Source organism: Oryzias latipes, chromosome 18, assembly GCF_053564925.1.
Source record: "Oryzias latipes strain Hd-rR chromosome 18, Olatipes_Hd-rR_3.1".
Lineage (NCBI taxonomy): Eukaryota > Metazoa > Chordata > Actinopteri > Beloniformes > Adrianichthyidae > Oryzias > Oryzias latipes.
In genome coordinates this window covers 14,338,619-14,357,470 of record NC_136254.1, presented here as the reverse complement: position 1 = coordinate 14,357,470, position 18,852 = coordinate 14,338,619, and the positions used below count along the sequence as shown (strand labels likewise).

Genomic DNA, 18,852 nt, shown 5'->3' with positions numbered 1-18,852 from the left:
AGTACAGCATTCAACCCTGCATTTTCTTCTGGAAATGCAGCTCCTTCTAGTTGGTTGAATGCTGTAAAGCATTCAACCCTTTGTTTTCCTGTTTCTCTTTATTTATTTTTATAGTATCTTCCGCCGTTTTTTGGCGTTTAACTACTTCTACAATTTTTAACCTATTTTAACCATTCTACTATTAAAATGTTCATTTCTTTCATCTTATTTCTGCTATGACTTTTGGTTTTTCCAATCCTTTTACTTTTTAAGATATTCCAGGTTTTCCGGGAATTTTTGCTCCATTGAAATACATGGAGAATTTTTCGTTCAGAAGTTCACAGTTAAACTCCTTCTACAATTTTTCACCTATTTTAACCGTTCGACTATGAAAATGTTCAGCTCTTTCATCTTATTCTAGCTATGACATTTTGGTCCTTCAAATCTTTGAACTTTTCCAGATATTCCCGGATATTCCCAGATTTTCCAATGTTTTTGCTCCATTGGCCACACCTTTGCTTCTTTAAACAATTGTAACTTTAACATTCTTTTGGCTAGAGACACCGTTCAAATATTGAAATGTTCACAAGGTTTTGGACTTCAACATAAGGTTCAAAATTATTATGGGATGGCAACACCACCTACAGTTTGGCGGCCATTTTGTGCCAAAATGTGAGGCAATTTTAAACTTCTTCAAACTTTCACGTATTTTAATCCTTCTACTATTACAATGTTCAACCCTTTCAGCTTATTCCTTTCAGCTACGACTTTTAGTCTTTCAAATCTTTGAACTTTTCAAGATATTCCAAGATTTTCCAGGGTTTTCCAAGATTTTTGCTTCATTTAAATACATGGAGAATCCTTGAAAACCTTTGTTGCTTTCAAGCATTATAACTTTAACAAGCTTTCAGCTAGAGGCACCGTTCAAACATTGAAATGCTCACAAGGCTTTGGACTTCAACATACATTTTGAAATTATTATGGGATGGCAACACAACCTACTGTTTGGTGGCCATTTTTTGACAAAATATGAAGCAAATATTGCAATAAACTTCATCCATGGCTGGAACTGAACATATTGAAATTCACTGGATCTGGACATATAAGGAATGTGGGCGTGGTTAGCAAACAAACTTCGTTGCTAAGGACGTCCAAAGGTTTACTTTTTCCGATTTGTCTGAAACTGACGTCGATTTGTTCGTCATCCCATGCCGCCCCAAACGTAAAATGGTTGCTATGGAGATAAAATTAATAGAAAAGCCGCCATTTTGAAAAAAGTGGATTTTCTGTCAACTTATAACATGTAGCTTTTACTAATATGATTCTCTCAAACAATGTGTTTTTTGGATTCAGTTGATGATGCTTATTACAATGCTAGTACTTTTAGCCATTTTAGCAACTTCTTCAAATTTTCAACACTTCAGCCATTTTTTCAACAATTTCAGCTTTAATGCTTAAGTCCTACAAATTTTGACCTATTTCAGCCATTCTACTATTACAATGTTCAACTTTTTCATCTTATTCCTGCTAGGACTTTTGCACATTTAACTTTTCAAGGTTTTCCCAGTACAGTTAAGCCATTTCTTCAGCTAATTCAGCTTTCATTCAGCAGTACAGCATTCAACCCTGCATTTTCTTCTGGAAATGCAGCTCCTTCTAGTTATTATAGTATCTTCCGCCGTTTTTTGGCGTTTAACTACTTCTACAATTTTTAACCTATTTTAACCATTCTACTTTTAAAATGTTCATCTCTTTCATCTTATTTCTGCTATGACTTTTGGTTTTTCAAATCCTTTTACTTTTTAAGATATTCCAGGTTTTCCGGGAATTTTTGCTCCATTGAAATACATGGAGAATTTTTCGTTCAGAAGTTCACAGTTAAACTCCTTCTACAATTTTTCACCTATTTTAACCGTTCGACTATGAAAATGTTCAGCTCTTTCATCTTATTCTAGCTATGACATTTTGGTCCTTCAAATCTTTGAACTTTTCCAGATATTCCCGGATATTCCCAGATTTTCCAATGTTTTTGCTCCATTGGCCACACCTTTGCTTCTTTAAACAATTGTAACTTTAACATTCTTTTGGCTAGAGACACCGTTCTAATATTGAAATGTTCACAAGGTTTTGGACTTCAACATAAGGTTCAAAATTATTATGGGATGGCAACACCACCTACAGTTTGGCGGCCATTTTGTGCCAAAATGTGAGGCAATTTTAAACTTCTTCAAACTTTCACCTATTTTTACAATTCTACTATTACAATGTTCAACCCTTTCATCTTATTCCTTTCAGCTATGACATTTGGTCCTTCAAATCTTTGAACTTTTCCAGATATTCCCGGATATTCCCAGATTTTCCAATGTTTTTGCTCCATTGGCCACACCTTTGCTTTTTTAAACAATTGTAACTTTAACATTCTTTTGGCTAGAGACACCGTTCAAATATTGAAATGTTCACAAGGTTTTGGACTTCAACATAAGGTTCAAAATTATTATGGGATGGCAACACCACCTACAGTTTGGCGGCCATTTTGTGCCAAAATGTGAGGCAATTTTAAACTTCTTCAAACTTTCACCTATTTTAATCCTTCTACTATTACAATGTTCAACCCTTTCAGCTTATTCCTTTCAGCTACGACTTTTAGTTTTTCAAATCTTTGAACTTTTCAAGATATTCCAAGATTTTCCAGGATTTTCCAAAATTTTTGCTTCATTTAAATACATGGAGAATCCTTGAAAACCTTTGTTGCTTTCAAGCATTATAACTTTAACAAGCTTTCAGCTAGAGGCACCGTTCAAACATTGAAATGCTCACAAGGCTTTGGACTTCAACATACGTTTTGAAATTATTATGGGATGGCAACACAACCTACTGTTTGGTGGGCATTTTTTGACAAAATCTGAAGCAAATGTTGCAATAAACTTCATCCATGGCTGGAACTGAATATATTGAAATTCACTGGATCTGGACATAAAAGGAATGTGGGCGTGGTTAGCAAACAAAGCTCGTTGCTAAGGACGTCCAAAAATTTACTTTTTCCGATTCATCTGAAACCGACGTTGATTTGTTCCTCATCTCCAGGCGACCCAAACATAAAATGGTTGCTATGGAGATAAAATCAATAGAAAAGCCGCCATTTTGAAAAGAGTGGATTTTCTATCAACTTAGAACATGTAGCTTTTACCAATATAATACTCTCAAACAACGTGTTTTTTGGAGTCAGTTGATGATGCTGATTCCAATGCTAGTACTTTTAGCCATTTTAGCAACAACTTCAAATTTTCAACAATTCAGCCATTTCTTCAACAATTTCAGCTTTCATGCTGAAGTCCTACAAATTTTGACCTATTTCAGCCATTCTACTATTACAATGTTCAACTTTTTCAGCTTATTCCTGCTAGGACTTTTGCACCTTTAACTTTTCATGGTTCTTCCAGTACAGTTCAGCCATTTCTTCAGCTAATTCAGCTTTCATTCAGCAGTACAGCATTCAACCCTGCATTTTCTTCTGGAAATGCAGCTCCTTCTAGTTGGTTGAATGCTGTAAAGCATTCAACCCTTTGTTTTCCTGTTTCTCTTTATTTCTTTATTGGTTGAATGCTGTAAAGCATTCAACCCTTTGTTTTCCTGTTTCTCTTTATTTGGTTGAATGCTGTAAAGCATTCAACCCTTTGTTTTTCTGTTTCTCTTTATTTATTATAGTATCTTCCGCCGTTTTTTGGCGTTTAACTACTTCTACAATTTTTAACCTATTTTAACCATCCTACTTTTAAAATGTTCATCTCTTTCATCTTATTTCTGCTATGACTTTTGGTTTTTCAAATCCTTTTACTTTTTAAGATATTCCAGGTTTTCCGGGAATTTTTGGTCCATTGAAATACATGGAGAATTTTTCGTTCAGAAGTTCACAGTTAAACTCCTTCTACAATTTTTCACCTATTTTAACCGTTCGACTATGAAAATGTTCAGCTCTTTCATCTTATTCTAGCTATGACATTTTGGTCCTTCAAATCTTTGAACTTTTCCAGATATTCCCGGATATTCCCAGATTTTTCAATGTTTTTGCTCCATTGGCCACACCTTTGCTTCTTTAAGCAATTGTAACTTTAACATTCTTTTGGCTAGAGACACCGTTCAAATATTGAAATGTTCACAAGGTTTTGGACTTCAACATAAGGTTCAAAATTATTATGGGATGGCAACACCACCTACAGTTTGGCGGCAATTTTGTGCCAAAATGTGAGGCAATTTTAAACTTCTTCAAACTTTCACGTATTTTAATCCTTCTACTATTACAATGTTCAACCCTTTCAGCTTATTCCTTTCAGCTATGACTTTTGGTCCTTCAAATCATTGAACTTTTCCAGATATTCCCGGATATTCCCAGATTTTCCAATCTTTTTGCTCCATTGGCCACACATTTGCTTCTTTAAACAATTGTAACTTTAACATTCTTTTGGCTAGAGACACCGTTCAAATATTGAAATGTTCACAAGGTTTTGGACTTCAACATAAGGTTTAAAAATTATTATGGGATGGCAACACCACCTACAGTTTGGCGGCCATTTTGTGCCAAAATGTGAGGCAATTTTAAACTTCTTCAAACTTTCACCTATTTTTACCATTCTACTATTACAATGTTCAACCCTTTCATCTTATTCCTTTCAGCTATGACTTTTGGTCCTTCAAATCTTTGAACTTTTCCAGATATTCCCGGATATTCCCAGATTTTCCAATGTTTTTGCTCCATTGGCCACACCTTTGCTTCTTTAAACAATTGTAACTTTAACATTCTTTTGGCCAGAGACACCGTTCAAATATTGAAATGTTCACAAGGTTTTGGACTTCAACATAAGGTTCAAAATTATTATGGGATGGCAACACCACCTACAGTTTGGCAGCCATTTTGTGCCAAAATGTGAGGCAATTTTAAACTTCTTCAAACTTTCACGTATTTTAATCCTTCTACTATTACAATGTTCAACCCTTTCAGCTTATTCCTTTCAGCTACGACTTTTAGTCTTTCAAATCTTTGAACTTTTCAAGATATTCCAAGATTTTCCAGGATTTTCCAAGATTTTTGCTTCATATAAATACATGGAGAATCCTTGAAAACCTTTGTTGCTTTCAAGCATTATAACTTTAACATGCTTTCAGCTAGAGGCACCGTTCAAACATTGAAATGCTCACAAGGCTTTGGACTTCAACATACGTTTTGAAATTATTATGGGATGGCAACACAACCTACTGTTTGGTGGGCATTTTTTGACAATCTGAAGCAAATGTTGCAATAAATTTCATCCATGGCTGGAACTGAACATATTGAAATTCACTGGATCTGGACATATAAGTAATGTGGGCGTGGTTAGCAAACAAAGCTCGTTGCTAAGGACGTCCAAAAATTTACTTTTTCCGATTCATCTGAAACCGACGTGGATTTGTTCCTCATCTCCAGGCGACCCAAACATAAAATGGTTGCTATGGAGATAAAATCAATAAAAAAGCCGCCATTTTGAAAAGAGTGGATTTTCTATCAACTTAGAACATGTAGCTTTTACCAATATAATACTCTCAAACAACGTGTTTTTTGGAGTCAGTTGATGATGCTGATTCCAATGCTAGTACTTTTAGCCATTTTAGCAACTTCTTCAAATTTTCAACACTTCAGCCATTTTTTCAACAATTTCAGCTTTCATGCTTAAGTCCTACAAATTTTGACCTATTTCAGCCATTCTACTATTACAATGTTCAACTTTTTCAGCTTATTCCTGCTAGGACTTTTGCACCTTTAACTTTTCATGGTTCTTCCAGTACAGTTCAGCCATTTCTTCAGCTAATTCAGCTTTCATTCAGCAGTACAGCATTCAACCCTGCATTTTCTTCTGGAAATGCAGCTCCTTCTAGTTTATTCTTCCACCTATCTTCCGCCGTTTTTCGGCACTTAACTCCTTCTACAATTTTTAACCTATTTTAACCATTCAACTTTTAAAATGTTCAGCTCCTTCATCTTATTAATGCTATGACTTTTGGTACTTCTAATCCTTGTACTTTTTAAGATATTCCAGTTTTTCCGGGAATTTTTGCCCTATTAAAATGCATTGGGAAGTTATGGTACATGAGGTTCTGGATTCGACACCCGGTTCGGACCCTTAAATTTTTTTTTACTATTTTACTTTTAAAATGTTGAGCTCTTTCAACTTATTACAGTTATTACTTTTGGTCATTCAAATCATTGAACTTTTTAAGATATTCCAGGATTTTCCAGGATTTTTTGCTCCATTAAAATACATGGAGAATCCTTGAAACCTTTGTTTCTTTCAACCATTGTAACTTCAACATGCCTTTAGCTAAAAACACCGTTCAAACATTAAACTGCTCATAAGACTTTGTATTTCAATATAAGTTTTGAAATTATTATGGGATGGCAACACCAACTACGGTTTTGCGGCCATTTTGTGCCTAAATGTGAGGCGATTTTTAACTTCAGTTTTTACCTATTTTAACCATTTTACTGTTGCAATGTTAAGATCTTTCAGCTTAATCCTTTCAGCTATTACTTTTGGTCTTTCAAATCCTTGAACCTTTCAAGATATTCCATGCTTGTACAGGATTTTCCAAGATTTTTGCTCCATTTAAATACATTGAGAATCCTTTTTTACCACCACTTTTGGTCTTTCAAATCCTTTGACTTTTCAAAAGTGAAAATTGTCAATCGTTTTTTCCACGTAAATAACGAACTGTGGCATGAAATCGTTTCAACTCGGCTTTTTCCAATAAGATGATACACGACACGCCTGATTAATATATACCGGCTGCATTGTGTGATCACAGAAGTGTTGGCTCAATGGCTTAGAAAGCGGTCTTATAATACTGAGGTTCAGAGTTCGATTCCAGCATCCGAATTTTTATGCATGTTTACCTTACCTTTCTTGATAAAATTCAGTTCCACTAACTCAATTATATTTCGTTACATGGAAGCATTTTCTTTCAGGTGGGGTTACTCATAAGCTTTGACTTTTTATCCTTTTACTTTTAAAGATTTTTCAGGATTTTCCAGGACAGTGCAGCCATTTCATCAGCAAATTCAGCTTTCATTCATTGTTCCTTTATCTTTTCAAGAACCTTTGCTTCTTCCACACAATTTTATCTAAAGACACCATTCAAACGTTAAAATGATCAGAGCAGCTTAAAGCACACACACAAACACTCAATGTATGTTACAAAAAACAGTGGGAGCAAATCTAAGTTAGTTTTGATGTATTTTTTATTTTCCTCCTCGTAGATGGAAGCTGCAGTTCAAACATGTGCTCCGCAGCCATCTTGTGGACAAGCGTTGGGACCCGGGCCTTAGCCCCGCCCACGGCCGCTAAGGCTCATGGGAAAGTGTTGATTCCCAAACCATGAGTTAGGTGGCTGTTACGAGAAGTAAATATCATGTTTTTACACCACATATGTCAGTGGTTAAATGAAAATATTATGCCGTGTCATTCAGCTAGCTAGCGGATGATCAATATAGCTTTCCATTATATATGTATGAGTGTGTTAAGACTAATGGCACACACATAGTTTAGAGAATTGATCTTGAGGTTCATCATATGACATGATGTCACCTGCTGCAGCATGTGGCTCCACTTTTACTGTCAAACGATATAGCTTTGCATTACAACTTCAAGGTTTGTAGTCATTATGGGATGGAGACTGTTTGGCAGCCATTTTGTGTTTTTCAAATCTGAAGCCTTTGTTTCTTTAAACGAATATAACTTCAACATACTTGTCGCTAGAGACACCGTTCAAACATTAAAATGATCACAAGGCTTTGGACTATAAAATACACTTAGAAATCATTATGGGATGTCGACACAACCTAATGTTGGTGGCCTTTTTATGACAAAATCTGAAGCAAATATTGCAATAAACTTCATCCATGACTAGAACTGAACAGATTGAAATTCACTGGATCTGGACATATAAGGAATGTGGGCGTGGTTAGCCAACAAACTTCGTTGCTAAGGACGTCCAAAGGTTTACTTTTTCTGATTTGTGTGAAACTGACGTCGATTTGTTCGTCATCCCATGCCGACCCAAATGTAAAATGGTTGCTATGGAGATAAAATTAATAAAAAAGCCGCCATTTTGAAAAAAGTGGATTTTCTGTCAACTTAGAACATGTAGCTTTTACCAATATGATACTCTTAAACAATGTGGTTTTTTGAGTCAGTTGATGATGCTGATGCTAGCACTTTTAGCCATTTTAGCATCATCTTCAAATTTTGGACAGAACATCCATTTTTTCAACAATTTCAGCTTTCATGCTTAACTCCGTCTACAAATTTTGACCTGTTTTGGTCATTCTACTTTTACAATGTTTACCTTTGACTTTTGGTGCTTTAATTTTTCAAAATATTCCAGGAAATTTCAGCCATTTTTTCAACAATTACAGCTTTCATGCTTAACTCCTTCTACAATGTTTGACCTATTTTAGACATTCTACTTTTACAATGTTCAGCTTTTTCATCATATTTCTGCTTTCATTCAGCAATACAGCATTCAACCCTGCATTTTCTTCTGGAAATGCAGCTCCTTCTAGTTGAAAATTAATTTTGTTCAAGCTTCACATCATACCAAATAATCATATGAGCTCACCCCCCCTTAATGTAATGGTATAAATATAACACAACTGGTTTTCTTTCCCTGAAGTAAAAATGTCTCATCAAAACACCGCCTGTATCCGTCGTTTCAGAGCAAGCAAAAATATTAAAAATAGAAATTCAGTTCAAGATATTTATTATTGTTATAACACATGAATTTTTTTACGAAAATCTTTAGCTTAATAGAAACAAACAAACAAATATATAAATAGGCTACAGGGACAATGTTGCAGAGAATTGAAATCTTTAGGGGGTTGTGTATGACTGTGGGTTTTGGGCAAAAATACTCCAAACTTGCACAGCATTTACAAAGTCATTATAGCCTGTTAAGTTCTTTGATTTACACATCTATGCTCACCTGCAGTGTCAAACTATTTTGAAGTGTTTTGTTTTCTGTTCAGCTTCAGCTTCTCTGTCTAGAAAAGTGGAAAAAGTCCAGAACTTAAAGGATCTTTTCAAGGAGATTTCAGCTGGTCATCACTTCCAACCTGAAACGATGCAAAGTTTTCAGGAAGATGTTTGTGTGGACCATCCTTAGAGGCTTATGTCAATTGTTAGACTGGTGCTTTAACACAAATTCTAGCTTTGTATGCCCCCTTGATCAAGTCAGTTTAGCTGTTAGACTGCAGGGAAAATAGAATAATTTAAACTCTGTAAAGGCATTTATAGTGATGGATTTGGTTTACATAGCCACTTGCGTTGCAAATACCAGAGGAGTGTTTTCTCCTCTGGTATTTGAAACAAAGCTGCAGGTGATTTGTCAACGGTAGGCCCCTGTTGTGCATGATCAGCATCCACCTGTGCTGCAGCTCTGCTGGCTTCCCTCCTGAATGTTCACCGATAGTCATCGAAAAAAAAAAATCTGTTGATAACCTGACAGCTAACCTGTCAGGTTGAACTTGTTGCCCATTCTGGTTAAGTGGATTTGCCATGGCCAAGCCTCATCCTGCTGTAGCACTCCCTTTAAGTGGTGCTAATAATTGCTCACAGTTGGACTCCCTTACTTCGCTTTTCTACATGCTGTGCTAGGACTGTACAAGTTCTTGAGCCTTCAAGTGTGTTCTTCTTGCTCACATTGTTTTAGTCTTGAAGATGCCTGGTCTGAGTCTTTCATTTTAGACATAAACTATTCAGTTTGAAGGTGGTTAACAATAGGAAAGTTGTGTTTTTGGAGCCAGACGTTCCTTTGGTTTTCTTTGACTTTGAGCTTGTTTTTCTTCCAGGCTCCGGCTCCGATGGCTTTCCCTATAACCACACCGCAAGTGCCTGTGTATGGAATGGTGAGCACACTCAAACACATTTTGGGGGGGTGTATATATGTTCGTATATTCATGTCTCTGATTATTTCTTTCTGACCGTCTTCATTGCATATAACATGTGTAATGTTTCTTTTTTTCTGGCCAAAAGTCTTCTAAAAGATCCACTCCAATGAAAATAGTGTTTTTAACTTGTTGTGGCGTTTTTGTAATGATGGACATGTGTAAAGAAAATTCAATTTAAAATAGCATTTCTGAGTATTTTTCTTTATTCTAATCATTGTGAATAAGGAGCAGATGAAAAAAATGCCACTTGAAAAAGATCTTGTGTAGAAAATATTCTGGGCTGGTCACAGGTTTCTTGCTCTGCTCCATTCTGATGGATCCACTTGTAGACAGATGTACTACTTTTTTTCCTTGTCTGAGCTGCCATCTGGCTCTAAACCGTACAGCTGGATAGCTCCAACATTGCTCGACATTTTTGTAGCATCGCTGATGTAAGGTTGGGACTGTAAGAGGTTGTAAACAGAAAGCTCTCAACAACAGGGAGGGGAAAGGGGGACAGGGTTGCTCTGCACCAACATTCTTGCCCACAACTCAGAGGTGAATTTTTAATGAAATACTGCTACTCTGCATAAACTATGTCCTAGAAAACTACACAGGTTTTCTGTTTTTTTTTTTTGTTGTTTTTTACTGAAAACTGCATAATCATTCTTAAAAGACCACTGGGAAAGCTTTTATAATAGATCAAAAGATGACTTGAGTTTTAATCTTTTTTTTAATTGTTGGTCACTGAACTGTTGTTTAATTTTTGTATTTTCCAGGTCCCTCCTCAGATGGCGCAGATGGGTGGGGTGCCTGTGATGGCTCCACAGCCAATGATGTACAACCAGCCGGTTCTCAGACCCACCAACCCCTTTGCACCCATGCCAGGAGCCCAGGTAACCTGCATAGAATTCCTGCAAAAATTTTTTTATTTTGCTTCATGTCAAATCTTGTTGGAAAATGTAGTTCCTGAACTCTGCGTGATTACAGCGGCAGTAAATAATGCACATCTTCCCTGACAGCAACACTGCAGCCCTTATTATTGATCTGTCTAAGGCTGTTTGGAGGGAAGATCATGCAAAATTTAAAGTAAAAGCTTCTTGACAGACGTTTAATTGTTAAAAAAAAAAGAGTTTTGTTCGGGCAGCAGGACTTTCTTGCAGGGGTCAGTCCTTTCACTGCACAAATCCATCATAAAAGAAAATAAACAAGAAAAATGTGTTGCAATCCAAAATAACAGTTTTTTTTCTCCCCTGTTTGCTTCTGTGTTCAGATGCAGTTTATGTAATCCAGCCAGAGGGGAAGCAGAGTGCCAAAAGTATCTCACAGACAGCAGAAGGACAGCGTGCTCAGATCGAGGAAGAAACGATTCAATCACGTGAAAGAACTCCAGACACACGCTGAGGAAGAAATCTAATATCACAAGAGAAACTAGGGTGATATAAAACAAAAATTAGACGACGGTCAGACATAATCTTTGGCTGATGATTGTCTGAAACAACTCTGTACACTAAAGTGTGAATGTAGCCTCTCTGTGTTTTTCCTGTCTGGTTTGTGGTTTAAAGTGTGCTGGTGTGGCATTGAGAGGGAGCTGTGAGGAAAAGAGAGGATGCTGGGGCCTGGCTTTCTCTGGATCTGACTGTGAACAGGGTCTCTGCTGCAGAACTAGCTTTACTTCATACTGGTGCTATTTTGTTCTCTCTGGGTTACCATATGCCTGCAACAGCAACTTGGAGAGCACTTACAGAGGACAAATGTGTGTGTGCGTGCACAGCAGTTGTTTCAGACAATGCATTTTTATAGCCAACTTCTTCTTCTTTATATCCACCTTGGTTTAATGGTGATCAAAGGGATCCATTAAGCAAGATATTCAAAGGCAAATGTCCCCAAAGGTTTCCTGTATGTTTCCACCTTGTTGCGTCAAATTACTATTTCTGAACTTTGTTTTTTCTTTTGCTGGCCTTTCCTGTTCTAGTTTGTACAGTCATTAGTGGAAATGTTTGTTTTTGGTAATCATTTATTGTCAATTCGTACATCCTGTACTGCATTCCCAAAGCCACACAGGGAGATGGGGATGGGTGAAGACAGCAAGCAATCACTGCCAGACGGCCACTTAAGAAAAATCACGTGAAACTCTGTGACGGTGAAAACCATTTAGCTCGAACTACTTAAAGTGGTTGTGATTGGTGAACCGATTGTGCCCGTTTTTGTTTGGTTTTCAGGGTCTGGTACCACAAGAAAAGGGTTTCTGCGTTCAGGGTTTTTGACTTTCTTCACACTGAAAAAACAACAATAAAAATAACAAAAGGAAAACTTAACAAAACAGGTGTTTTTCTTAAATCTAAACAAAATTTATCAGAGCAAATGATGTTGTTGGAGCACAATGGTGAAACAGCAATAGGAAGGCAGGTTCACTTTTATTTATGCCTCAGTTTCTCTTTCTATTTATCTCCCGCTTGTCATTTTGGCTTTTTTTATGTATCCTTTAATAAAGCTAAAAAAAAATGCAGCTTTTGTCTTTTCTAAAATCACTGTTGTTAAGACAAAGTGCTTAACTTTTTTATGAATTATCTGACCTAGCTACTGCTTTCAAGTTATATCCATCTTCAAAAACTGGAGATATACTGCCTTCAAACAGTTCAGCTGCTCTCTGTGAAGGCTAGTTATCATCAAGTTCAATAAATAGGTTTTTGACGTACATGGATGTCCCCTTTTTGTGCAGGTATATATTCCATCTGGTGAGAGCAAATTGGTTGCACTAACCCATCAGCTTTCAATATTCTGGGTTCTGTACCTTTGTTTTTACTCGGATGACATTGAGGCGGGCTGTGCATGGAGTTTTTAAATTAATCCTTGCCCTAAAACCTTTATAGATTTTATGAGGAGTTTATATAGAGAGCCTCACCCAAATATTGCTTTTAAGGGCTTTAAATTGCAACCATTTTAGTCACAAATGTGCCTAAATCCTAATTTGTGTAACTTTTAAGTATTTGGGAGCAACAAATTACTGTGGTGTGAGCAAAGGTCATGATATAACCTCTATGTTGGATCAGTTATAAATTCAATATGTTTTATTTTCTCTTGAAGGGTCAGGCAGAAGGACAGGCTGAGGGAGAAAAATGTCAACAGAAAAGCTCAAGTCAGAAAGAGCTGAGAGAGACTGTGGAGTTGCAGCAGGTGGATCAAGAGGGAGAGGAAGATCCAACTGTTACAGAGGGAGCAAACAGGCCAAGATGGGGAAGATTATAAAGCTGCTGCAGCAACACATTCCACTACAGGATTTGATTTAAGTGACCAAAACATGGGGCTAATAACTTTGGTATACAGAATTGAGCATTTTCCTGTTTGTTTGAAAAGTACAACTGGTTAGAATATTCAGTAAAACGGAATACAGCTTTCTACTTCCCATTTAGAGTCTGGCAAAGACATCAAATATGATGGTTCAGTAAGTAGTGGGTGCAAGAATTGGAAGAAGGCTAAGCTAAGTCCCCCCCCCCCCCCCCCCCTCCCCCTTTGTAACAGCCCTGTTTGGTGGAAACAGATTTGAAGCTCGTTGGTGTTGCAGCTGCCAGCCGCTTTGGTGAGCAACAGTTGTTTTTGCTTTTTTTTTTTGCCACTGTCATCATGAGCTTTTTGTAGTCTCATGCTTAGCTCCAAGCTTCTACACCCTATCCATCAGCAGTCATCCACTGTCCAGCTCTGTTGTTGTGAAATCTCAGTTTCTTTAGTCAGTCCATCTCTAGAATGCTTTCATTACCACATTTTTAGTCAGTGTAGATCAGGGGTGAGCAAACTTTTAACAAAAAGGGCCACAAAGGGTCCTATAATTCGATAGAAGGGCAGGAGTTTTTTGGTAATCCACCTTGTAAGAGAAAGAAATAACATGGAATCTGGATGAAAACATTTTGACTGAAAATTAATATGTAATTTAAAACGGATCATTCTTGAGTTTTATTTGAAAGCTGTGGCTTTAGTTTTCATTTTAGAGCCAATTGCACCAATGACTTGATGTACCTCAACTAAAACCCAAATTTAGAGAAATCCTGCGTTCATGTGATGTTTGAATGAAAAACAACAAATCTTCCAACACCACATGGATGCTAGAGCCGGGGCCCAAAACTTTTTCTTGTGAGGGCTACAAAACTTTTGTCCTCTTTCATTTGTCTAATTTTAAACTTATTAAGTCTTTCTTTTATTATGAAACACTTTGAGAACCTGAATGAGCTGTAAAGTGCTATAGGAATAAAATTTCATTGATTCATTCATTATTCTTTTAATAAAATAAACAACACCATTGAATAAAAAAATAACCAGAAAACTCTGTGATTTTCAAAGAAATAGGGGGAAAAAAAGTACAAAATATAACTAACAAATAGTAGATTCTCTCCCGTAATAGTCCCTTTGAAACTTTGGAGGGCAGCAGCTCCTCGGACATCTCACAGTGTGTGCTACACTTCACAAATAAACCTGAGCTGCTACACTGTGTCCTGCACGTCTGTTTATCATCGAGTGATAATGGAAAAAAAAAAAAGAGTCAAATTCATGTCTTTTGCTGCAGCTGGACATATATTTGTATTACCTTTTCACCAGTACAGTGTTCCCTTTTTTATCCCGGGAATTTTGTTCTAAAAACAACCGTGAATGATTAAATCTGCGGTGTAGGATAACAGATGTTTTATGGCAGTAAAACTCCTCACCACCCACTTTATACACTTTTCTCAGACAGACATGAACATTTTCACAATAGTCTCTCGTGTTTAAATTCTCAAAGTTCAAACCTTCATAGTAATTAAGTCCAGGAATATAGAATGAAAACAAAGATCCGATCACGACAGAAGACTGTCATCTGTTCTATTTGACAGGGACTTTTAGAGGGGTTCAGATCAGGGCACAGATTGCAGAAGGGTGGATTGCAGAAGATTGCCCACCCCTGGTGTAGATGGTAAAGTTCAAGAGTTCATTTCAGTCTAGATTGTCCTCCCTCTTGCTGTTGGTAGATTCAGCTTTTAGAAGCTTCTAGTTGCAGTATTTTATTTTCATTTCCTATTGGTCTCTTCCCTCTACGTGTGTCTGTCTGTTAGCCATCGATTCAAACTTTCAGAGGCTCTCAGGCTCAGGGCATCTTTTTTTCTAAAGTTTTGACTGAACTTCTACTTCTTTCTATCAAAGATGCTCCACTGTTTGGTAGTAGAAGTCTTTTATTTTCATAACAGCCTGCTCATTTCAACATCACCCACCTACAAACATTCAATCACCTTTTTATTAGGATGCCAAACACTTGGACCTATAGAGCAAAGCAGATTACCAAAGTAATGGTAGATGTGGAAATTATGTTGAACAAACGTGACCGTTTTTTTTTTATTCACTCAATCTAACAGCAAATGGGGAGGTATTTGGTCTTTTCTATTCATGGCAAATTTTTTTTAGGTTGAATACATTTTTCTAATATGAACAGTAGAGAGTGAGTTTGTGTTTATTAACCTGATGGTTGTGTGGTTCCAAAGCCAAGCACAATACTACACAAATGACACACTAAAAGGATATGGCTGTCCATAATTAGCACATTTTTTAATACTTGCTAAAGAAATACCTTAGCAATTCTACTTTAACTTCCACACATAGAGGCTTTTACATTGAAAGATACATTTCCTTAAAGGAATGAACCCTTTTCATGATAAAAAGTAGCAGAGAACTTCAGCAGAATCCTCATATCTCAGGATGTTTGAAATATTATTGTACAGAAAAATCTTTGTAGTTGACTTTAAACTGTGGATGCAAACTTGATTTATTTTTTTCTAATTTGTGTAAACCCCCCTCCCTTAGCTTTGCATTTCTTGCAGTCTTTTAAAAAAAAGTTTTTGGCCTCCTAGTTCTTAGTTGTTACAGCTTTATCGCACATCAAGTCATTATGTCAAACACAGGGCTGAGCAAGTAGGCTCTGTTAGAATCTGAGTTTCCCTCTCCAATGCTGCTTTCTGATAGCCTGTATTTTGAAAGCTACTACTGTCTCTGCATTAATGTAGCATGAGTCTAGTGGAAGGAGTGGTTCTTGAATGTCTCTTCTGGGGAACCAATCCTTTTTCTTTGGGAGTATGGTTGTGTCACTATCTGCGTTGAGTTTTTTTCTTTTTTTTTTTTAAAGCAAGACAAGACGATCTTGTCCTACCATCCCCATCTAAAAAGGTCGGCCCTTTCCACACAGTGGTCAGAATTCAAACCGTTTGCACACTTTTGACCTGCTGCTGACTGGACTGTCTCCAGAAATGAGCCACTATTGCTATATCGTTGTAGTTTTTTTTTTCCCCCCAGCGTGCATCTTTTTGACGGCTCTGGCACCTTGTTGCTTAGAAGGTGTGTTACACCCACATGTTGGAAACCAGGAACGAATGAACAAGTACATTTTTTAATATTGTGATTGATTTCCTTTTTTTGTCAGTAAGTTGCTCACAATTTAAAAACGAAAACGGTAATGCACATTCAGTTTTTTTTTTAGATCTGCGTTATTCCGTATAAACATTTAGCTGCCTCATTTTTCTGTATATAATGAAACACACTTGCAACACAGCTTCAAGACAAATGTCTGCTGCTGCTTCAAATTGTTTTAATTGACCTTTTCTGGACAATATGTTAGCATAGCAGTGTGTAGGTTATGGGGATTAGCAGGTTAAACAGATGATACAGATTAAGCGTGCCACGTGCTGCTTCAAACATCAGGATCTGTTGTGTGATGCCAAATGTTTTTAAAGCAGAAAATCCACCTGTTCTGTCTTTCTCGTCTCTCTTTGTAAATGTTTTTCTCTATTTATTTAATGCAGAAATATATGGATTGGATTGTATCAAGTATCGAAAGTCAAACAAATGTCACAGCTGACAGAAGTTACAGGCTTTTATTTTACAGCAGTATATGTTTATTCTGGTAATTTTGTTTTCTTTCTCCTGGATTTTGGAAGAAATAAAAAATCATTTTCCATTCCTAAACATTTGTGTTTTGAGTTATTTTTTTTGTCTCAAGGATTCTGGAAACTGCAACTCAGAAGATATTTTAAAGACCCAATCCAACTGATCTATTGTAAAAGCCTTTCCAAAGGTCTTTTTATTATGACTATGCCATGTTTAGCCCCAAAACGTTTTATGTGGCCCGGTATTTCAAATTTTTGGATCAGGATTAAAGTGATCCGGATTAAAAAATCTTCTAAACTGAGTCAACGGATTAAAGAATATTATATTAGTGTTTCAAAACTTTGCTGGATCAGATTAAATTTCGTCAGATCTGCTCAGATGGGGATTTTCTGTTCTGTCCCGCCCACAGAATCTGAGACAAGAACCCAGAAAAACCTGTAGCTTTTTGCCGCTTTTATATATATATATATATATATATATATATATATATATATATATATATATATATATATATATATAATCACACACATACATATTAAAAATATTTGTAACAGTTTTTCTTGGACCGGACAGAAAAGAAAAGGACGGAAGAAGAGAGAGGGGGGTAGGAGGGTGATTATAGAAGGGGGGGACTGTACGCCGGGCAATCTCATCCGCCACTCAGGCCAGGGCCAACAGGAGCGCCACAGCTGCCCCCAAGGCCGGAGAGCAGGGATTTATCATATTTTGTTAAGAAATATTCATCATGAAAATTTAGCTTCTGTATGAGCCTGACAGAAAAATAAACTTTGCAGAGCCTCTGCTCAATCGAGCTGGCCTCATTCAGCAGACACTCGCATCCTTTGTGGCCCACAAGTCTAAATGTTTGCCCACCCCAGCACTGGAGTATTATCAGGATAAAAATTAAGGCCAGTTTGTCTGACAATTTCTAATGGACACTGATCGAAAAGGCTGCAAAAAAAGTTCAGGGGTTTCAAATGATCCAAGTTAAAGTCTAGACTTTAGGTTCTTTCTGGGTTCTTGTCAGCAATATTTTTATTTCCACACATCTTTTGTCCATCAATTTTTTTTATTGTAAGATTCCAATGAAAAATCATGAAACCGTCCCTTCGCTTTTGTTCTGTGAATAAATTGTTGACATACTGAGAAAACATGTTGGGTTGAACAAAAAAAAGAACATTCTAAACTTGAGGGCCACTGTGGGAAATATTTTAAAATGTCTCTTCACATTTGTTTATATAATCTGCTCCATTTGACTTGAGAAGGATTTCTACTGTTATTCCAGCAACACTCCCACGATGAGGAATTTAGAGTCCGCTTCCCATACATCGCTTAACATTTCCTATGTCTGACACTAGCAGTGAGTGAATAATAGATCACTTTCCCTTATAAACTGGTTTGTAATGTTTCAGTGTTCAGGACAGGACTCAGCAGACTACTTTCAAAGGTCAAAAACTACAAAAATACATCAATTCAACACTGAACTGGAATAGGCCTGGTTTTAGCCAGTCCCACTGTAGGGTTCAGGTAGAATATTAGTGGGGGTGAGTATAGGTGTGCTGAAAGTTTGGGGTGTCGTATCCCTCCAAGCCCCCTAGAATTCATTAAAAAAAAACTATCATATCAGTTCATCTATTGATATATGTTGTGGGAGCATTTATGGATATGGATATTTTTTGCAATAAGGCCACAAGAAGCCCCATCATAGCACTGACTGATCATTTTCAGCTGCACTGTAGCCTTAAGGCCCGTACACACCGGGACGAATTTCGCGCGCGATTTTCGCCGACGTTTAACGCCTCGTGACTAAACAAAGGGCACCAATGAGAGTGTGCACACCAACGCGAAAAAACGCCACGCGTAAAAGCGTGAAAAAAAAAACGCCTCGGGTTCATTTTTTTTTTTTTTGTCGCGTCGAAATATATTCGACCAATGAGAATGGCGCTTTTGCACACGTGTCTGGAGCTTCTGAAGTTACAGTAAAACACAACTTGGGGGCGCTCAAACACAAAACTTCCTAG

General features: G+C 37.0%; 1 protein-coding gene across 20 annotated transcripts in view; it reads left to right on the top strand.

Moving 5' to 3' along the window:
• Positions 1 to 16,909, top strand: part of si:ch211-200p22.4 (phosphatidylinositol-binding clathrin assembly protein) — a 147,820-nt gene extending 130,911 nt beyond the window's left edge. For 12 of the 20 annotated variants that reach the window (XM_011487631.4, XM_078935977.1, XM_078935971.1 and 9 more), the window contains 3 exons: positions 9,854 to 9,910; positions 10,711 to 10,827; positions 11,205 to 14,238. In XM_011487631.4, the coding sequence (XP_011485933.1) occupies positions 9,854 to 9,910; positions 10,711 to 10,827; positions 11,205 to 11,219 (189 nt within the window). In that variant the 3' untranslated portion in view covers positions 11,220 to 14,238. Of the gene's footprint in view, positions 1 to 9,853; positions 9,911 to 10,710; positions 10,828 to 11,204 lie in introns of all 20 variants that reach the window. The other 8 variants (XM_078935970.1, XM_011487628.4, XM_078935981.1 and 5 more) reach the window with 1 other exon arrangement.
• The last annotated feature ends 1,943 nt before the right edge of the window (positions 16,910 to 18,852 follow it).